This window comes from Phyllostomus discolor, chromosome 4 (assembly GCF_004126475.2).
Source record: "Phyllostomus discolor isolate MPI-MPIP mPhyDis1 chromosome 4, mPhyDis1.pri.v3, whole genome shotgun sequence".
Classification (NCBI taxonomy): Eukaryota; Metazoa; Chordata; class Mammalia; order Chiroptera; family Phyllostomidae; genus Phyllostomus; species Phyllostomus discolor.
Genome location: NC_040906.2, coordinates 89088823 through 89111960, shown reverse-complemented (window position 1 = coordinate 89111960; position 23138 = coordinate 89088823). Strand labels below are relative to the sequence as shown.

The 23138-nt window shown below is 39.7% G+C and overlaps 1 protein-coding gene across 9 annotated transcripts in view; it reads left to right on the top strand.

The window, feature by feature from the left end:
• EPB41L5 (erythrocyte membrane protein band 4.1 like 5) overlaps positions 1–20720 on the top strand; it is a 172775-nt gene extending 152055 nt beyond the window's left edge. For 2 of the 9 annotated variants that reach the window (XM_036023605.1, XM_028533489.2), the window contains 4 exons: positions 9086–9127; positions 9488–9618; positions 15909–18835; positions 18868–20720. In XM_036023605.1, the coding sequence (XP_035879498.1) occupies positions 9086–9127; positions 9488–9618; positions 15909–15975 (240 nt within the window). In that variant the 3' untranslated portion in view covers positions 15976–18835; positions 18868–20720. Of the gene's footprint in view, positions 1–9085; positions 9128–9487; positions 9619–15908; positions 18836–18867 lie in introns of those variants that run through there. The other 7 variants (XM_028533490.2, XM_036023604.1, XM_036023603.1 and 4 more) reach the window with 7 other exon arrangements.
• Positions 20721–23138: the final 2418 nt, after the last annotated feature.

Genomic DNA, 23138 nt, shown 5'->3' with positions numbered 1-23138 from the left:
AGGTAATTAAAACACAGACTGCTAGATTCTACCCTCATTTGGTAAATGTAGGGTGGGGCCTATTACATCTTTCATATTTAGGATTTTAACCCATTTGAACAGGTTGAGTGTTGGGGGGAAGGGATATCAATTGTGGTTTTGATATAACCCAACTATGTATTTTATCCATATGAAAAGCCCATTTTCTAAATATAATCTGCTAAATAATCCACCCTTTCCCAATTGGTTTGCTATTAATTTTTCTGTTCTGTTTCATTGGGTTCTATCTTTGTTGTTTAGGTTTTTTTATTGGGATAAAATTGGTATACAAGATTATATATATTTCAGGGATACAACCTTATAACTCAATATTTGTATACAGCAGTGCCACCCACCTTATCTGCAGTTTCAGTTATCCATGGTTTCAGTTACCCACAGTCAGTCATGGTCCAAAATGTAAAATGGAAAATTCCAGAAATAAACAGTTTATGAGTTTTAAATTACATGCCATTCTGAGTAGTGTGATGAAATCTTGTTCCATCCCTCTCCATCCTGCCTGGGACCTGAATCATCATTATCCAACAGATTCATTCACACAGTTGCTGGCCATCTCTTTTTCTGCTCCAGTAGTATTGTGTTTTTATTTTTCTGGCTTTGTAATCTATTCTTTTTAAAAATATATATATTTTATTTATTATGCTATTACAGTTGTCCCATTTCCTCCCTCTTTATTCCCCTCTACCCTGCACTCCCCCTCACACCTGCATTCCCCTCCTCCCTTAGCTCATGTCCATGGGTCATACATACGAATTCTTTGGCTTCTGCATTCCCTATACTATTCTTAACCTACTCCTGTCTATTTTGTACCTATCATTTATGCTTCTTATTCCCTGTACCTTTTTGCCCATTCTCTCCCCTCTTCTCTGCTGATAACCTTCCATGTGATTTCCATTTCTCTGATTCTGTTCCTGTTATAGTTGTTTGCTTAGTACATTTTGGGTTTTTGTTTTTGTTGTTTTTAGCTTTGGTTGTTGATAGTTGTGAGTTTTTGTCATTTTACTGTTCAAGTTTTTGATCACCATCTTTTTCTTAGATGAGTCCCTTTAACATTTCATATAATAAGGGCTTGGCGATGATGAACTCCTTTAACTTGATCTTATCTGGGAAGCACTTGATCTGCCCTTCCATTCTAAATGAAAGCTTTGCTGGATAGAGTAATCTTGGATGTAGATCCTTGCCTTTCCTGACTTTGAATCCTTGCCAGCCCCTTGTTGGCTGCAAGGTTTCTTTTGAGAAAACAGCTGCTAGTCTTATGGGAATTCCTTTGTAGGAAACTGTCTCCTTTTTTCTTGCTGCTTTTGAGATTCTCTCCATATCTTTAATCTTGGATAATGTAATGATGATGTGTCTTTGTGTGTTCCTCTTTGGGTCCAACTTGTTTGGGACTCTCTGGCCTTCCTGGATTTCCTAGATGTCTATTTCCTTTGCCAGATTAGGGAAGTTCTCCTTTATTATGTTTTCAAATAAGTTTTCAATTTCTTGTTCTTCCTCCTCTTGTTTCTTCATTCTATTCTGGTGGAATGTCCATTTCTTCTGTCTGTGCCAATTGTTGATCTGAGTCCTGATTCCCTTGCTTTCACTCTTGGTTCCCTGTACATTTCTCTTCATTTTACTCTCCATAAGCTTCACTTTTTCCTCTGTTTTGCAACCATACTGAACCATTTCCGTGAGCATCCTGATTACCAGTGTTTTAAACTCTACATCTCATAGGTTGGCTGTCTCTTCATCACTTACTTCAGGGCGGGGCAACCTACATCACTGGGTTGTGGCTCTTTTGTGGGGGAGGAGTCTGAGAGAATCGGATACTTGCTGGGCTCTCTGCTGACTTTAAATTGGGCCCTTCTGGTGCTGATTGCTGAGTGGATGAGTTTATGTATGTTCCAGGACCCTGTAGGTCTCTCCAACAAACTCTCCTGTGAGGCTGGGAGTTTCTCCCACCATTGCCACCCCCACAGATTTTTACCTCCAGAGGTTTTGAGGCTTTCATTTCCTGAACTGGAATGCTGGGTTGCATGGTTTGTGTCACTCTCCAGATGTTCTTCCCGGTTACATGCACACAAAATGTGGAACCACCATACTCACCTGCCACCTCACTGAGAGTCCTCTTCACTCTGGCTGCCCATCTCTGCCCCTCCTACTGGTCCGGATGAATGTTTTTTCTTTAACTTCTTGGTTGTTGGACTTCCATACAGTTAGATTTTATGGCAGTTCTGGTTATTTTTTGTTTATAAACTTATTGTTGTCCTTCTTTTCATTACATGAGGATGCAAAGTATATCTCTGTAATCTATTATAATATCTAATATATCTTTACTTATAAATTTTAGTATCAGTGTGTCAGATTGTCCCCCCAAATCTACCTACACTTTAATGGAGTCTGTATTAAATTTATAGATTACAAAAACTTGCATTTTAAAATATCTTTTGCTTTTCACTAACTTGATATATATCTCTAATTTCTAATCTTTATTTGAGTTCCTAAATTTTCTCTATATGTCTTCTGTATTCTTTGTTATGTTAAATTCTAAATATAATTTTATTGATATTGTGATATTTAACTTTTACTATTAATAGGTTGGCTTTGTGTCTAGCAGATGTGCTGAATACTTTTATTGCTAATCTGCTGATTCTCTTGAATATTCAGGCAGCTTCTAGGGTGTTCTTAGTATCTGTCTACAATACTAATTCATTTCTCACGTGTTGCTAGATCTGTTAATTTTTGTCTTGCATATTTTGAATATATGCTGTAAGGTGCATATATGTTGATATAATTATAATTTCTTAAGTTCCTTTAAGCACTCTAAAGGGTCCTTTTGCTCCTTTTTCTTCTCTTAATTTCCCTTCAGATTGGTAAGACATTGACACCCTAGCTTTCTTTTTTTAATATATTTTATTGATTATGCTATTACAGTTGTTCCATTTTTCCCCTTCACACCCTTTTACCCTGCACACACTCTCCCACTCAAATTTCCCCCCTTTAGTTCATGTCCATGTGTCATACAAGTTCTTTAGCTTCTACATTTCCCATACTACTCTTGCCCTCCCCCTTTCTATTTTTTACCTACCATCTATGCTACTTGTTCTCTGTACCTTTTCCCCTCTATTTCCTCCTCCCACTCCCCTGTTGCTAACCCTCCATGTGATCTCCATTTCTGTGATTCTGTTCCTGTTCTAGTTGTTTGCTTAGTTTGTTTTTGTTTTTGTTTTAGGTATGGTTTGTTAGGTAATAATTGTGAGTTTGCTGTCATTTTACTGTACATGATTTTTATCTTCTTTTTCTTAGATAAGTCCCTTTAACATTTCAAATCATAAGGGCTTGGTGATGATGAACTCCTTTAACTTGATCTTATCTGGGAAGCACTTGATCTGCCCTTCCATTCTAAATGAAAGCTTTGCTGGATAGAGCAATCTTGGATGTAGGTCCTTGCTTTTCATGACTTGGAATACTTCTTGCCAGCCCCTTCTTGCCTGTAAGGTCTCTTTTGAGAAATCAGCTGACAGTCTGATGGGAACTCCTTTGTGGGTGACTGTCTCCTTATCTCTTGCTGCTTCTAGGATTGTCTCCTTCATTTTAACCTTCGGTAATGAAATGATGATGTGCCTTGGTGTTTTCCTCCTTGGGTCCAAGTTCTTTGGGACTCTCTGAGCTTCCTGGACTTCCTGGAAGACTATTTCCTTTGCCAGATTGGGGAAGTTCTTCTTTATTATTTGTTCAAATAACTTTTCCATTGTTGCTTTTCCTCTTCTCCTTCTGGTACCCCTATAATTCGAATGTTGGAATGTTTAAAGATGTCTTGGAGGTTCCTAAGCCTCTCATTTTTTTGAATTCTTGTTTCTTCATTCTTTTCTGTTCAGTTGTTCCTTTCTTCCTTCTGGTCCACTCCATTGGTTTGAGTCCAAGTTTCCTTCCCATCACCGTTGGTTCCTTGTATATTTTCCTTTATTTCACTTAACGTAACCTTCATTTTTTCATCGAATTTGAGACCAAATTCAGCCAATTGTGTGAGCATCCTGATCACCAGTGCTTTGAACTGTTCATCTGATAGGTTGGCTAACTCTTTGTGGCTTAGTTGTATTTGTTCTGGAGCTTTGATCTGTTCTTTTGTTTGGGTCATTTTTTTTTTTGTCTTGATGCACCTGTTACATAGTGAGGGGCGGGGCCTTAGGTGTTCACCAGGGCAGGGTAACCCAGTCCCTGGGTTGTGACACTGTATGTGGGGCAGGGTCTGAGAGGGAACAATGGTGCTTGCTCTGCTGTTTGCCAGATTTCAGTCACTTCCTCCGTGTCCCCCAAGTAAACTGGGCCCTTCTGGTACTGATTCCCATGTGGGTGGGTTTGTGCATGTTCTAGGACCCTGTGGGTCTCTCCAACGAACTCTCTTGTAAGGCTGGGAGTTTCTCCCAGCACCTCAACCCCCACAGATTGTTTTCAATTGGTGTTTTGAGGCTTTATTTCCCCATGCTGGAACCCTGGGCTGTGCGGTCTGTCTCGCTCCCATTTTTGCCTGGTTTATCTGCACAGGAATGTGGGACCACCTGGTCCGCCAGCCACCGTGTACTCTGCTCCCTGTTCTACAATCTGCTGCCTTGCTGGGTCCTCCCACTGCCACCCCGAGCAACCGGGGCTGCCAGCTGCTACCTTGCACCTGGGTTTTGCCAGCCACCACTTTTTTTGCCGTGACCACTCTCCGTCTGGCCACCTGACTCCACCCCTCCTACTGGTCTGGATGAATGTTTCTACTTTAACTCCTTGGTTGTTGGATTTCCATACAGTTCAATTTTCTGTCAGTACTGGTTGTTTTTTTGTTTCTCAATTTTTGTTGTCCTTATTTTGGTTGTGCGAGGAGGCACAGTGTGTCTACCTACACCTCCATCTTGGCTGGAAGTCTGGATTTCCTAGCTTTCTTTTAAGTTTGTATTGCCTAGTATATAGTTTTCTGTCCTTTTATTTTTAATCTTTCTGGATCTGTTGGTTTTAAATGGGCCTTTTGTGAACAATATTTTGCTGGATTTTGTTTTCAAAATATTTTTGAATCGCTGTTCTCTGATTGAGGTTAACCCACTTATGTTTACTTTAAGTATGGTAATTATAGGACCTGTTTCTGCCAAACCATTTTTTTGTTTATTTATCTTCTTTTCTCTGTCTTTTATGTCCTGTGGTAAAAGTCCATTTTCTAATATTCTTGGGAAAATCATACTTTGTAATTTTATTCTTCTGATGATTACCCAACTCATTAAGATCTGGATTTATATTGATTTTTTTTTATCAAAAGACTGTCTAAGACTATCAGTGCAAAGGCTAGTCTAAGCTTCCATGAAGTGGAGGAGTTTATTACCTTATAATTCTAGAAATAAAAGTAAGATCTAGAAAATTAAATGTTAAAGTGAATCTAAAAAGGACCCTATGAAGCAGAACCAACGTGGGTGTTCTTATTGCTATTACCTATACACATACATAGTAATTTGAGAATGACCTGTATGTAAACAATGTTTTTTTCTCTGTGTATGTTTTGTGTTACTAATTTTGATTTTAACAGCCCATTCAGAATTCTACTAAGAAGGCTATGATTTGTAATTAACTAAAATTTCAGAAAATAAAATATTAAATTGATGCTGCAGTGGGGAAAAGTCCTATGAAATGAACTGAAAGTAGAGGCAGCCCCCACTCTAGTCAAAACCAACAGATTCAGTTCTTAGAGAACAAGGTCTGCTCTCTCTCTCTGGAACTGGAGACCCAGAGTTCCACACAGAGATGTACATGCCGCTGTCCTCCAATTGCTACCAAGCTGGGAGCAGAATGGGAACAGAAAGTACATGGGAGGTGTGAACACCAGCATGCCTACTGGAAGAGGAAACCCACCAACAAATGAGCCACCAACAGATAACAGCATAAGATGGTGAAGGAGTGGGTGGAAGCCACACTAACCTCCATCCAGGACCAATCTGGAAATACAACTGAATGGTGAAGAAATAACCCAGAACAAACAACTGAACAATAGCAAGAGAGAAGTCTCAAAACCTCGTACAGACAGAAGAATGAGTTTCAACACAACCTGTCCACACCTGTACAATAGAATACACAATGTGGTGGATGGAGTGAGCCTCAGTTAACCAGCTGGAGAGAAGGACCCACCAACAACAATTAAAATCCAAAGACACACAGAGAGACCACATAAACAACAGCCGAAGACAAGCAAGCTCAGGAGATCAAGGAGACTGCACTACTGAATCTCACAGGTCTCCTGCCATAGAAGTTCACACCATATACCCAAGGAGTAGAACAGATCACAACAAAGACACAACAAAGAAAGAAGACTTCAGGCCAATATCGCTGATGAACATAGACACTAAATTCCTCAACAAAATATTGGCAAATCATATATAGGAGTACATTAAAAAGATCATACACCATGATCAAGTGAGAAACATCCCAGGGATGCAAGGATGGTACAATATTTGCAAATCAATAAACGTAATATATCACATAAAATGAAATACAAAAATCACATGATCATATCAATAGATGCAGAAAAAGCATTTGATATAAGGTACAGCACCCATTTATAATAAAAAACACTTAGCAAAGTGGGAATAGAGGGAGGATTCCTTAACATAATAAAGGCCATATACAAGAGATCTACAGCCAACATCATACTCAATGGACAAAAACTTCAGAGTTTTCTCACTAAGATCAGGAACAAGACAAGGATGCCTGATTTCACCACTCCCATTCAACATAGTATTGGACATCTTTGCCACAGCAATCAGACAAGAAAAAGAAATAAAAGGCATCCAAATTGGAAAAGAGGAAGCAAAATGCCATTGTTTATAAATGACATGATAGTGTACATAGGAAATTCTATAGACTCCACAAAAAACCACTTGACCTAATAAGTGAATTTGGCAAAGCAGCGGGATACAAAGTCAATATTCAGAAATCAAAGGCATTTTTGAACACCAACTATGAAATACCAAACAGAAATCAGGGGGAAAATGCCATTTGATATAGCAAAAAGAAAAATAAAGTACCTAGGAATAAACCTAACCAAAGAAGTAAAAGAGCTGTACTCAGAAAACTACACAACACTGAAGAAAGAAATTAAGGAAGACACAAATAAATGGAAGCATGTACTATGCTCATGGATTGGAAGAAGTAGCGTCATCAAAATGTCCATACTACCCAAAGAAATTTATACATTCAATGCAATCCCTATTAAAGTACCAATGACAGATATAGAACAAACACTTCAAAAATTTATATGGGACTATAAATGACCTCAAATAGCTGCAGCAATTTTGAGAAAGAAGAACAAAGTAGGAGGGATCACAGTTCCTGATATCAAACTGATTACAAGGCCACAGTAATCAAAACAGCCTGGTACTGGCATAAGAACAAACACATAGACCAATGGAACAGGACAGAGAGCCCAGAAATAAACCCAAGTCTCTATGGCCAATTAATATTCAACAAAGCGGGAAGAAGCATAAAATGGAGTAAAAATAGCCTCTTCAACAAATGGTGTTGGGAGACTCTGGATGGCTACGTGCAAAACAATGAAACTTAATCTCCAACTTATGCCATACACAAAAATAAGTTCAAAGTAGATAAAAGACTTTTAAATATAAGTCATGACACCATAAAAGTCCTAGAGGAAAACATAGGCAGGAAAATCTCAGACATTTTATGCAGCAACATCTTCGCTGATATGTCCCCTAAAGCAAGGGACGCAAAGGAAAGAATATACAAATGGGACCTCATCAAATTAAAAGGCTTCTGCATGACTAAAGAAAACATTAAAATGAAAAAAGAACCAACCATATGGGAAAACATATTTGCCAATGATACCTTGGACAAGGGTTTGATCTCCAAAATATGTAAAGAACTCACACAACTCCACTTCAGGAAGACAAAAGAAAAATTTAAAAATGGGCAAAAGACTTGAACATACACTTCTCCAAGGAGGACATACAGAGAACCCAGAGACATGTGAAAAGATGTTCAGCATTATTAGCCATCAGAGAGATGCAAATTAAAACCACAATGAGATACCACTTCACACCAGTCAGAATGGCCATCATAAACAAATCAACAAGTGTCAGAGAGGATGTGGAGAAAAGGGAACCCTAGAGCACTGTTGGTAGGAATGCAGACTGGTGCAGCCACTATGGAAAACAGTATGGAATTGCCTCAAAAGACTAAAAATGCAACTGGCTTTTGACCCAGCAGTTCCGCTGCTAGGATCATATCCTATGCACCCTGAAACACCAATCCAAAAGAACCTATGCACCCTAATATTCATAGCAGCACAATTTGCAATAGTCAAGTACTAGAAGCAACCTAAGTGCCCATCAATAAATGTGTGGAGCAGAAAACTATGGCACATTTACACAATGGAACACTATGCAGCAAAGAGAAAGAAGGAGCTCCTACCCTTTGCAACATCATGGATGGAACTGGAGAGCATTATGCTAAGTGAAATAAGCCAAGTGATATGGGACAAATACCATATGATTTCACCTTTAACTGGAACCTAATCAACAAAAGAAAGAAGCAAGCAAAATGTAACCAGAGACATTGAAATTAAGAACAATCTCAGTAACTGTAGGGGAGGTGGTAGGGGATAACGGGGGGAAAGGGTTGTCAGGAACATGTTTAAAGGACACATAGACAGATCCAAGGGGTGGGGTGAAAGCAAGGGAGGGAGGTGGGTTTGGCTGAGGTGGGGGGGGGTAAATGCACATACTGTAATTGAACAACAATAAAATAATTAAACATAAATTAAAAAATAAATGAACTGAAAGCAGTAGTGTTCTTGGAGGAGTAAATTTTTAAAGAGAGCCTCAAAATTATGACAGTCTTTTAAGTAGTAAGGTATGGTATCTGTGTTGTAGGAAAGGTTCATGGATTAAGTTCCTGTCAGCTCAAAGGGACCATTAAGAACTACCTCCTGCAATGCATTTCATAGTAGAAGAAAGCATGATGAGTATAATTATGAAAATAACTCAGCGTTCCCTAAAAATAAATACATATATAAAATTTATTTTAGGTACCTTCAACATCCAAGATCACACCCCGGTGGATTGTGCCAGTAAGTTGATATTTGTAATTTTTCTATTGGTTACCCTTTCAGAGTAAGGCCTAAAGGATTACCAGGCTTTTGTATTTCTTTAAAAACAAGGGGTTGTTATCAAAGTTCTCTTAACTGATTTAATGGCTCCAAACTAGTGATTTAACTTTTCTGTTCGTAAATGCTTACGGATGATGACAAAAGTAGAAACAAAAATCTGAAGGGAATGATGGTTAAAGACAAAGCACAACAATCATGATCATCAATATTATCTTCCTTATTACCATGCTCATTAGGGAAAATGACAGATGTCACACTGAAGTGCTGACCCTTGGATAAGTATTGTCACCTCTACTCACACATGTTGTATGTCTCCCTCAGCAGTGTGGTGTCCTTTCTAATGGACTCACAGGAAATGGACCATCCTTGATGGAGAGTGAGGGACATGGTAATAGAGATGGAATCTCACTGATCTCTCCCCCAGCACCATTCTTGGTGGATGCTGTTACCAGGTGAGGAAATTTTCTTTTTCCTTAAGTGTATTTTATTGATTATGCTTTACAGTTTTCCCAATTTTCCCTCTTCTTTCCCCATCTGCCCTGTATCCCTTAACCCCCCAGCATCCCTCCTCCCCTTAGTTCATGTCCATGGGTTGTACATATAAGTTCTTTGAACTCTCTCTTTCCTATACCATTTTTGATCTCTCCCCATCTATATCATGCCTAACAGTTTTGCTTCTTATTCCCTGTACCTTTTCCCTCCATTTCTCCCCTCCCCCTCCCCACTGAAAACCCTCCATGTGATGTCCATTTCTCTGATTCTGTTCCTGTTTTAGTTGTTTGCTTAGTTTTTGTTTTCATTGTTTTTCTTTTTTTTTTAGGTTCAGTTGTTGATAGTTGTGATTTGTTGTCATTTTACCATTCAAGTTTTTGATCTTCTTCAATTTCTTAGATAAGTTCCTTTAACATTTCATGTAATAATGGCTTGGTGATGATGAACTCCTTTAACTTGACTTTATCTGGGAAGCATTTCATCTGCCCTTCCATTCTAAATGATAGCTTTGCTGGATAGAGCAATCTTGGATGTAGGTCCTTGCCTTTCATGACTTGGGATACTTCTTTCCAGCCCCTTCTTGCCTGCAAGGTTTCTTTTGAGAAGTAGGCTGATAATCTTATGGACAGTCCTTTGTAAGTAACTGTCTCCTTTATTCTCACTGCTTTTAAGATTCTCTCTTTATCTTTAATCTTGAGTAACTTAATGATGATGTTCCTTGGTGTGTTCCTCTTTGGGTCCAACTTCTTTGAGACTCTCTGGGCTTCCTGGGCTTCCTGGGCTTCCTGGAAGTCTGTTTCCTTTGCCAGATTGGGGAATTTTTTTTTCATTATTTGTTCAAATACGTTTTCAATTTCTTGTTATTGTTTTTCTCCTTTTGGCACCCCTATAATTCAGATATTGGAGTATTCAAACTTGTCCTAGAGGTTCCTAAGCTTCTCTTCATTTTTTTTAATTCTTGTTTCTTCATTGTGTTCCAGTTGGATGTTTATTTCTTCCTTTTGTTCCAAATCGTTGATATGAGTCCTGGTTTCCTTCCTGTCACTTTTGGTTCCCTGAATATTTTGCTCTATCTCACTTTGAGTATCCTTCATTTGTTCTTTCATTTTGCCACCAAGTTCAAACAGTTCTCTGAGCATATTGATTAACAGGGCTTTGAACTCTCCATCAGATAGGTTGGCTATCTCCTCATCATTTAGCTCTCTTTCTGGAGTTTTGCTGTTTTTTCATTTGGGCCCTATTTCTTTGTCTCAGCACACCTGTTAAATTGTGAGAGGGCAGGGCCTTAGGTATTTACCAGGCAGGGTGATCCTCCTTACTGTGCTGTGCTGAGGTGCTGTCTGTGGGGGAGGCGCCAGAGAGGGAACAATGACAGTTCACTTTCTCTACTCTAGCCCCACTTTCCAGCGAATCCTTGTGTGAGACTGGGAATTTCTCCCACTGTGGCAACCCCTGCCATAGTCCACAGTCAGCTCTCAGTCTCAGTTTCCCATTCAGCTAGCCCTGCCCCTGAGGTCTGTCACCTTGCTGCCGGTTCTCTCCGTCCATCTATCTTACCAGTCTGGTTGGTCTGGTTGACTGTTTCTCTAATTCCTTGGTTGTTGGAGTTCCATGCAATTTGATTTTCTGGCACTTCTGGTTGTTTATTGATTTTAGATTGGTTATCCTGCTTTTGGTTGTGCAAGGAATTGAAGGGCTTCTACCTATACCTCTATCTTGGCCGGACCTCAGGAAATTTTCTCAACTGCAGTTTGTAGATATTTGTTAGTAGGAAAAATAAAATGAAATATATTTAATGAAATAATGTCAACTCTTCTTTAATTCAACCTAATTGAAACTGGATAACTCTTTTTCTCTATTACTAGAATAGTTTTCTTTTTTCTTGTCAGTAACAGTTTTCTACAAAATTATCAAGTAGACCTTATTATGGTTTTTAATGAAGTCTTTTTTTTAAAGATATTATTTATTTATTTTTAGAGAGGGGAAGGGAGGGGGACATAGAGAGAAAGAAATATCAATGTGTGGTTGCCTCTTGTGTGCCCCCATGTGCCCTGCCTGGGAGTGGAACCAGCGACCCTTTGGTTTGCAGGCCAGCGCTCAATCCACTGAACCATACCAGTCAGGGCTAATGAAGTCTGTGTTAGATAAAAATGTTATAGTTCTATCTTTTAGAATTTATATTTCTTTGTTAATTGATTTGTCTTTTCCTTTCATACTTTACTATTATGTTATCTGTCAATAAGTTGAAGAGGGACAGCTAAGGGTGAGGTAGGAGATTCCCAAGGTGAGGCTCTGAGATAGCCTTTACTGAAATCTGCTGCACACTCATTTCAATGTAGCATTTGCCACAAAGAAAAATTGGACTCAATGATTATCACAAAAGCTGTAATTGTGTTTTGGATAGGACAGTTGTCAGGAGAAGGGCCAAATCAAGAGATGTATACAGTAGGGAAGTGGGTGCTTGGTAGAGTGTTTCTGGCGCTAGCAATTACTATTCCTTCAACTTGGTTATATGGGAGATATATTATATAACATATTATACTTGCATGTAAATTTTACAGTTTAAAAAATCTGAAAACAAAATTTATCAAATAAAAAAGACAAACCACGTCATAAACAAATCAACAAACAACAAGTATTGGAGAGGTTGTAGAGAAAAGGGAACCCTAGTGCACTGTCGGTGGGAATGCAGACTGGTGCAGCCACTATGGAAAACAGTATGGAATTTCCTCAGAAAACTAAAAGTAGAACTGCCTTTTACCTAGCAATTTCACTGCTGGGACTATACCCTAAGAACCCTGAAACACCAGTTTAAAAGAACCTATGCACCCCAATGCTTACAGCATCACAATTTACAATAGCCAAATGCTAGGCGCAACCTAAGTGCCCATCAGGAAATGAATGGATAAAAAAAACATGGTACATTTACATGACAGAATACTATGCAGCAGAAAGGAAGAAGGAGCTCCTACCCTTCATCACAGCATGGATGGATCTGGAGAGCATTGTGCTAAGTGAAATAAACCAGGTGGTGAAGGACAAATACCATATGATCTCACCTTTAACAGGAACCTAATCAACAAAACAAAAAGCAAAATATAACCAAAGACACTGAAATAGAGGACAGGCTGAAAGTGGCCAGAGGGGAGAGAAGAGGGAATTTCAGGGGAGAATGGGAAGGGTTTACAGGAACAAATTTAAAGGACACATGGACAAAAACTAGGGGGAAGGTGGTAATGGGAGGGAAATGGGGAGGGATGGGTGGGTGGCCTGGAATGGGAATAAAAGGGAGAAAACTGCACTTGAACAATCATTTAAAAAAAAAAGAAAATTAAAAAAAAAGACAAATACCATATGATCTCACCTATAAATGGAACCTAATCAACAAAACAAACAAGCAAGCAAAATATAACCAGAGACATTGAAATTAAGAACAAACTAACCAAAGGGGAGGTAGGAGGGCATCATGGGGAAAAAATGAGGATGGGTTGTCAGGAACATGTATAAAGGACACATGGACAAAGCCAAAGGGGGATAGGATCAAGGGAGGGAAGTGGAGATGCTTGGGATCGGGGGAGTGGTGAGGGGGAAATGGAGACAACTGACTTGAACAACAATTTTAAAAATGTGAAAAAAAATAAACACTCCCCCTCTCCCACCTACCCATGTTAGTATGATTCTGGAGAATTCCCTCTGGAGGTACTGGGCCAGAGAGGCTCTGAATTTGGGTGTTGCTTTTTTAGAATAAGGCCCTGAACTGAAAACAAGAATATTAACTCAAAGTTCACACACTGAAAGCTGAGACATTTAACCTTCCTTCTTCAGATTCCAGAGTGTCTGTAGCTAAGTATAAATTTCTCAGATGAGAATTTAAGAGGAGTATTTTCTATAGAAACTGACCAACCAAAGAGAAAAGGCACACAAGGCTGTTTGTGGATCTTCTGATGGAATTGCCATGAAATCTGTCTAATAGCTCTACCTGGAGCTATTGGTTTATCAGTTTTGCCAATATCAATAGTTTCCAAACAGCATCCCAGTGTATCCCTCTTAAATGTGGCAGGAGCCAAAGATGATCAGATGTTTGAGGAAAGACCAAAACAGGTAAACTGAATGAAAAAGAAATGAGGAAATAAAAGTTCATAAAATGATAGTATTGTGAGGGAAAAGATACTGCATCCATGCAACAGTAATGGGAAATCTGAAAGAAAAGGAACAGAAACCAGAGTATTCTTAGAAATTATAAATCATGTTAAAAATAAAATCCAAAAAGTACATGGAAGATAAGATTGAAAAAATCAACCAAAAAGTAGGAAAAAATGAAAACTGTGAGAGAAAAGAAAATTGGAAGATTGGTCTAGGAAATCCCATGTATGAGTCATCAAAGATACAGAAGGAAGAACAGAATAAATGAAAATGAGAAAATTGTCAAAGAAAGGAATCAGGATTTCCTGTAACAAAAGTACTTGAGTTTTTAAACAGGCCTACTGAGTACCCAGCACCAAGAATAAAAACATTTAGACCAAGGAACATCATAAAATTTCAGAATGTCAAAGTTAAGACAGAATATAAGTTTTCCGAAGTTGGGGAAGAGTACCATACAAAGGCTAGGAAATCAGAAAGACAGCAGACTTAACTGAAGGCTAAAAGACAATGGAGCAATGCCTTCAGAATTCTGTAAGAAAATCATTTTTCACCTAGAGTTTTATATCTAAACTACCAATGAAGCATGAGATGAGAATAAATAGATAGAGTTTCTCTATAAAATATATACTTCTCATGTGGTCTTCCTCTAGAAGCTATTTATTGGAGTACGTATTTGATCAGGACAAGGTGATTATCCAAGAAAGAAGATGACATTGGCCCCAGAAATAGGCGGCTGCCACCTTGAATATTAACATAATCAAAAATTTTCATAAACTGTTGAAAAGATAAGCATAAAAGATTGTGGGGCTGGTGAGTGGGGTGTAAGAATGTTAAGCTTTCATAATCTCTAGTAGGAAGTCATTGTAAAAACATGTCTCTTAGAACATTTAGGACCTTTGCTAGTTGTGCATAAGGATTACATGTGGGGCTTATTAAAACACAGGTTCCTGGGCCCACCCTCAGACTCTTTGACTCAGGATATCTGGGGTGGTGTCTGAGAATCTGCATTCATAACAAATTCCAGGGACTATACTTAGAGAACCTGAGAGATACAGAAAAGTGAAGGAAGAATGCCAGAAAAAAAAAATCAGTTGAAAGTGTTTGTCTCTAAGTAGTAGGAACGGAGAGAGTGATATAAGTGACTGCTGCTTCCTTTTGCTGTTTTAAACGACAATTGACCCTTGAACAACATGCATTTGAATTGCACCAGTCTACTTATGTGCAGATTTTAAAAATAAATACATTGTCAACCAACCATATTCCTGAGTTTCACATCCACAGATTCAACCAACCACAGATGGTACACAGCACATTCCTTCTGTAGAGAATCCACAGATGCATAGTGCCAACTCTATGCATTGTTCTATAGTATTTCATATAAAGGACTTGAGCATCTGTGGATTTTTGGTGTCCACAGGGATCCTGGAACCAATCCCCCATGGATACTGAGAGGCTATAGTAAAGTTTTTGGGTGAGTCACAAGTTACATAGATTTTCTGCTGCGTGGGGATTGGCACCTCTAACCCCTGCATTGTTCAAGGGTCAACTATATGTCCTTTGTACCGTATGATTTGATATTAAGGTTTTTTTTTTTGTTACATCCTTGCACCTAAATTCATGTTCTTCACTTACAGCAGAGACTCTTGGGCCCTCATGCAAAGCCCATATACTTTTGTTTTTCTCATAGCTCTAACAAAAGATATTAACTGGTATAGGGACAGAGACACAGCCATCTGAGACGTAAAGAACCACAGAACAGCACACTTGGTATTTCGTGAGCAGGTTGCTGCCATGCTCAGCACAGTGCTGTTCTTGATATTTGTAAGAATTCTGACTCATTAAGAATTGATTGAGTGTCTGTTTGGTATATTTTATTCAAGCAAGTAAGGGAAATTCATATCTTTAAATTTTATTTCAAGATGACATGTGCATCAGTTATGTAGAAAAATTCCCTTCTGTGGAATACCTCACTCCTAAATTAGGTATTACAACATAGTCATTTAGGTTTCTAATTTACTCTCATCATGTTGTATGTGGCACTTGGGAAGAAATGCATGTTATTTCTATCTCAAATGGTTTAACTGAGTAACTCATTCTCTTCTTTCAGCTCTGCTCCAACTTTGGCTGAAGAACCCATCCTGAAGCAGAAGTGTTTACTGACAACTGAGCTCTAAGGGATTGCCTCCTCCTTTCCTGGAGGAGGAATGTTTAGCTGGAAGTAACTGGAATGTTTAGCTCCCTCCAGCAGTTTCTCTAGAAATCAATTTCTGCTTAACGTATTGGATTTAGGAGGTTGCCCTTTACTTGTCTTGTAAAAAAAGTTTGCCTAGATTTGACTTCAGTTCCATAAAAGAAACAGCTACATTTTTGTCCAACTGAAAGGGTTTAATTACACTGCATATTTTCCCAAATGAGAATATCTGGTCTTTTGCTTTCTTTAATTTTATGGACGTTTTCAATTCCTGAAACAAGGAATTACTTTCCCTGTGGTTTTCCCTCAAACTCTTGGCTCCATCTAGTGGTTGTAATTGTTCATAATGCCTCTGTAACGCGGCAGTCTCTGGTGGTCAGTTCTTTCTGGGTGAGAGTCCTTAACCTGATGGAAAAATTGCACTTTTCTGTGCATTAACTGGAAATAAAGAATTTAGGAAGTTAATGAGGACATTATATGGGTAGATGAAGTACTAGGTTTTCTTTTCTTTTTTTTTTTTTTTTACAATTATCACAATATTAAAAAGAAATTTAGAACATTAGTGGGTATTCAAATGTTGCCCATACTTTTGAATTCTTACTGGATTGGCTTTCTTAGTACTCCCAGTTTACATCAAGGTAAGAGATATCTTGAGAAGAGCTACAGAAGCAATCAATTGCCTGTCATTTTTAGCTCTGCCTTCCTGCAGAAAGCACTGTTGTACACAACACACATTTTCTCTAACTGTTCAGCCCAAAGGGGTAGAGTAGGCTAAGGAAACCCTGAGACATCAACCTTCAGGCACCCATACCTCTTCCTGAGCCAGGTGGGGAGTGCAGCCCTCACAGACAGGTAATGGAGGAGCAGCACAGCTCTCCCTGGGCTGTCACTGCTCCATCCAGGTGCTTCTGGGACATAAGCTCCATTTCCTTTTAATATAAACTGCATAAATTTAGAAATTACAAATTGAAGAAAGCAAAACAAAACATACCAGGACAGAAATAGGGAATCAGGGCATGGGGGGATTTTGTTTCTTGAACACATGCCATGTCTAAAGTATCCACTACATACTGAAAGAACTCACATCCCACATTAGGAACTTTATGTTAGTTTTTAAAAAGTCCTCTAGAATTTCCTCATTACTTTTGGTCTGCACAAAACAATTCTGGATGTGAAAGTGGTGCATGCCCATTATAGAAAATAGAGAAAAGTATAAAAATAACCACATGAAATTGCAAAACCCAGAAAAACACTGTTTAGCTTTAAATCTTAGAATACATAATGCAAATCTCAATTGCTGTTGGGAATGGGATGATGTGGAAACCATGTTGGTAAAGTCATTATTAATCCTGGTTGTCAAGGACTGATGTTAAACTATACCTCCTGGAATTTGTTTTTTAGTTTTCTGCCCTGTGATATATGTGTAATTAAGTGCTAATTTGTGCTGCTCGGCATAAAAGAACTTTCAGTTTATGATATTTAAAACTCATGGTTTGGACTTTCCTGAGTTATTCATGTGCTCAGGCAAGCACATGGCAGCATCTGACTGGAAAGCTCAGGAATTTTAATCTGTGCTGTTTCCCAGGGAGCTGTAGAGACTGGAAACTACTTTTCAAATGCTTTTACACAAAGCATTTTTGCTGAAGGAAGAAAGTTGGCACTCCTTGCTGGCTGTCTCCCCTTAGCCATTATGCCAAGCTTGTGAATTTCATTGGTAGAGCTCTTGTCAATTCCTCATTGTAAACAAATTTTCTTGCAGCTGTAAGTGACACTTAGAATGAGGGGCTTGACCCAGGACATACTGGACTGTACATCAAATTTTCAGTGTGCTGGCAACCCTGGATGTACTGAAAGGTTTAAGTTGTACTTTTAACTACAGAACAACCTAAGGCATTACTAACTTGGAAGGCCTAAATTTTCTATCCAATGTATAAAGTAAGACCATCCTCATTTCAGACATTTTAAAATTTAGGAATTAAATTGTTGAAAGTATTCTATGACCTTTGTGTCTTTAGGTACCTGTATTCTTGCCAGTCCAAATATATAGGGACTTTCTTACAATTCATGTGAATCTCAAGCTAAAAGGAAATTTTATCTCATGCCCTGATATGCAGTGGTAAACACAGAAGTGAACATGTGAATGATGAATTAGCTCTGACAGATCAGCTATACCTTTTCTGTCATATCTGCTGTTCCTGTCATCCCAGAGCTGCTGTGAATCTCATCTTGTTCTGCTTACTGGAGAATGGAGGGAGGGAGGGGAGGGCTGGGGATATCTGTGAATGTGTCAGGTAGGGGAGGGGAGAAGTCTGTCTCTGAGGAGAGGGAAGCGCAAGGGCACCAGTACAGGATGCTAGCAGAGGAAGTGTTGAGATAATGCTGGCTAAGAAGGCAGGCTGGTTACACTGAAGTGGGAAGGACAGCTGTGGTGGCCGTACAGGCTGGTGACCTTCCAGGCATAGTACCTCATTCCAAAAGGTTACAACCCACTGAACATCTATATCACCTGATTAAATAAAGGTCTGATCCTCTGATGAGGGAAATAGCCCTATTTACTGTTCAAAATGACTGTGAGTTGGGCAGGAAGTTTTTCTGTATCTAGATGAGGTTCTCATTCAATAGCACAATATATGTAGGTAAAAAGAAATAATGGCAACGTTTAATTCAGTCAGGAGTAATGAGAACATCTTTGACAAGAGCAAGAACAATAGCTTGCTTAAACACTCCAGCTAGAAAGCTGTTCGCATTCCTCCATTGGAAGGCAGCTTGGAGGTGATTTATAGCTGAGGTAGCAGACCCAAATCACAAAAAATCACACAAGGCTGCTTTAGCCACAGACTAAAGTAGTTCAATAGAGTAGTGTTCAATAGAGTAGTTGATACTCTATGGTTACTTTCTTCCCAGATTTTCTAGTACTGGTAACCGATTAAGAATAACAGTGTGACTCTGGTAACTCATTAAGAATAAATAACCTGTGACTAGGAGTGGATTTTAGGCAGGTGCTTAGAAAGTGGTGGTACTTTTGTTCTCTTGCCATTGTTTTGTTGATCTGTGAGATGTTGCTGTCACTGCTTTCTAATGGTTTGCTGAGTGCACTGCCCTGGGAACACTTACCGCGTGCCCTGCCACAGCCAGCCGGGCAGAGCAGGAAGGACATGAACCGCAAAGCAGCCCACTCTCCAGCCCTGGCAGGGGGTGGGGGGCAAGAGTTGGCCTGGTGGTGTAATTGGTAGGTTTCGCCTTTCTGCCCTAGACTCTTCTTCAGAACTCAAAGAAGAGAAGATCCGGTTTCTTACTAATTGTTGGGAGTGTCGCCTTTGTGCACAAGGGAGGGCTGGCTGCTCTTTCATTCCTGCCTTCCTGGAAACTACTGAACAAAGAAGTGATTAGGTTCCTGTGATCTTGATAAATTTAGACTGGCAGCTTTCCTGAAATGTTTGTTGTTTTAAGAAAATTTCTTTTTAGAAATACAGTATTCCTTGCAGTCTGCTAATATTTTGTCTTCTTTTGCACCATCCCAGATGTTCTATGGACAATTCAGGATGAAAGCCCTGGGTGGTGGCTGCCTCATGACAGCTTATCTTTGTGTGCTTCTCAGTTCTGACTAAAACAGCCCCTCTGCCTTCTCTCTTAGATGAGCCCCAGGATGAAAGTGCAAGTGTCACCCCAGAAATTTTGTTGGAGCAGAAGTATTCGGCAGTCATTTACAAATCTTTGATATTTTTCTATAGGTAAGGACCTTGAGTAACAAAGTTCTTGTCTTCCCATTTAGAGCAAGGGTCAGGGAACATTCTTCAGAAAGCAGGGGTAGTTAACATTTTATAGTTCACTATGCTCTGGTGCAGAAGTAGCTGAAGCAACAGAAAATGCCTGAGTATGACTGACTTCCAGAGACATTTCATTTACAAAAATAGGTGCTGATTCCTGATCTCAAGCTTTGTAGGTTGGTAGAGTGGCTCCCTGGGAATCAGGGGGTTATTCAAATGCATTCTTTAGCATCATCTGCCTCTTGGGGCACCTGACATTTCTAGATGCTGGGTCTTCCCTCACACGTGGACAAGATATAGTCATGGGCCTCCAGCTCTGAGGGTCTTTGTGAGGAGTCACCAGTTTCTCATTCATCTTGCCCTTAGCCTTTTAATTGCTTAGAAAGCTGGAATCTTCTATACACTAAAGAATGTACATTTATTACTATATAATTTGTCCTTTTCCTCCTCTTAAAACTTGAAACACTCTGGTTCTTGAATGATCAGAAGAAAGTTGGAAGCTTTTCATACTCTTAGCCAGGATAAGGAAATCTGTTAGGATTATACAAACATACCCTGAGCTGGACTCCACTGTGCTAACATTTTGGTAGAGCTGTGACTATTTCTAGTTCTAAGAGAGAGGATCATTGGTCCCTTTATCACATTGCTTGAGACAATTAATCAGTCACTTCCCAGGATTTCTTTTACCCGAGAGCCATCTTAACACAGATCCTTGGCTCTTTTTATCTTCATATCTGAATAGGAGAAACAGTGATTAGGACCTCACTAACTCTTTTGGGTTTACTTTTTATATGTGTAAAGCTTTGCAGTAGCTTTTAAAGTGTAATTTATTTTTACATCAAGTGTACTATTCGCTCATGGTGTCCACAGATTTATGTATTAGAAGCACTGCACTGAACTGTGAGTTTGTATGCTAGAGTTACAACTGTAGCTGTGTACACAATAAAGCTTTTGTGAAACACATTGTTATGAGCCATCTCTGTTTCTTGGAAGTGTAATACCGACACATTGGCCATTTCTCTTAATAGAACTGTTAGGTCAGAGTTGCTGTTAATAGGAAGATAGATGAAGGAGTGAACAGAAGTAGCACCACAGTTTGGGGCGTTCATTTTAGTATGGTTGGTGTGAACTTGGGAGTATAAGCATTTGAGAGCTTAAGAACCTCATTGGTTACACACAGCGTATCCTGGAGGTCACGGTGGTCATTCCCAGGAGCAGCCTGGAACAGTAGAAACATAGCTCTACAACTTAATAGCCCTGAGACTAGGTCAGTGTGTAACAAAGCTATACCTCTGTTGCGTTTCTGAAGTGATCCATTCAGAGTGTGGCACAACGTCTGCCCCCTCCCTGGCCACCCTCAGGCTTCTCCAGGTGTGCATGGCACCATCCCAGTGAAGACAGTGCTGCTCAGTGTTTTTTTTTTCAGGACTTGTGCTGGGCAGAGTCAGGTATCACTGTGGGGTGTCAGTGAGGCTCATGAGAAAGTCTCGTCTTTCCCCTTTCCCCTCCTCTCTCTGCCTGGAAGGCAGGCAGCACTGGGCCTTGGAAACCAAGGAGCTTTTCTTAGGGAAAGGTATGCAGGGAGAAGCAGGAACCTGGGCTCAGTCACCTGTGCTAGGAGCTCTCCTAAATGGGGTTTTCTTGGCAATAACCAAACAAAACCATTTTGCTTAAATTGGTTATTTGTCAAGACTTGACAAATGTCAAGATATAAGATGGCAGTGTAGGTAAACACAGCTCGCTTCCTTGCACAACCACATCAAAATTACAACTAAACTATAGAAAAATCATCATTCAGAACCATCAGAAATTGAGCTGAATGGAAGTAAAGAGTAAACTACACTGTGACTGGTAGCAGGGGCAGCGACACAGAACAGGCTGATCCTACACCCACATGAGGCAGGTAAGAATGGGGTGGGACATCTAGGAGTGAAGGGTCCCAGCCTAGGGTTCTGGTGCCAGGAAGAGAAGTTGCCATAACTTCTGGCTGTAAAAACCAGTGAGGACTGACACTGTGGAAGACAAACTGCTGGACTTCTGGCAATTCCTCTTAAAGGACCTGTGCACAGACTTACCCTGACTCACTCGCTCTGAGCTCCAGTGTGGGGGCAGCAGATTGAAAGGCATCAGAGACATACAGGGAGGAACTGAAGTGTCTGGCATCAGTGCAAGAGCTGGAGGAGCAGCTTTCTCCTAGACAAAAGTGCTGACAAAGCCACTGTTCCTGTTCTGAGCCCTCTCCCCATAGAATTGCAGAGCCAGCAGGCAGGTGTCATATCTGAGACTCCATCAGTTTTCCCATGTGAATGATTTGTCTCGACCCATGTTTCAGATTTTCATAAAATTCTCTTGTTTGAGGGGAAGCTCTCAATAAGTTGCTCCAGTCTCCGCACTAGCAGCAGCTGGCCTTGGTTCACGGCTTAGCTTCACCCAGACACCTCCAAGCTCAGCACAAGTAGCAGCCATCTGCAGATTACTTTGCAGCTTACACTGTGTGAACCCAGACAGAATACAAGCCATGGCTGACCTTGGATGTGCCAATAATAATCAAGGCTCAACTACAACAGGAGCATGTACACAGCCCACACAGTGGGCACACCTTTAGTACACAATTTGGGTGACTGGGGAGGCAGTGCTACTGGACCCTACAGGATACTGACTACATTAGGCCACTCTACAAAGGCTAGGAGACATAGCAGCTCTACCTAATACATAGAATCAAACAGGGCAGGGAGGCTGCCAAAATGAGGAGAGAAAGAAACATGGCCCAAATGAACAACCAGAACAAAACTCCAGAAAAAGAACTACACAAAATGGAGATAAGCAAACTACTAAATGCCGAGTTCAACACTGGTTGTAAGGATGCTCAGTGAACTTAGAACAACATAAAAAAGGGCATGGAAACCATTAAAAAAAAAAAAGAAATAGAGAATACACTAATGAAAACAATTTACAGGAAATCAACAGCAGAGTGAATGAAGTTTAGAGTCAAATCAGCAATTTGGAATTGAAGAAAGAAAGAAACATCCAATCAGAACAGCAAGAAGAAAAAGGAATCCAAAAAAATGAGGATAGTGTAAGGTGCCTCTGAGACAACTTCAAGCATACCCACATCCACATCATGGGGGTTCCAGAAGAAGAAGAGAAAGAGCAGGACTTGGAAACCTATTTGAAAAAATAATGAAAGATAACTTCCCTAGCTTGGTGAAGAAAATAGACATACAAGCCCAGGAAGTGCAGAGAGTCCCAAACAAGATGAATCCAAAGAGGTCCACAAGACACATCATAATTAAAATGCCAAAGGTTAAAGACAGAGAATCCTAAAAGCAGCAAGAGAAAAGCAGTTAGTTACTGACAAGGGAGCCCCCATAAGACTGAC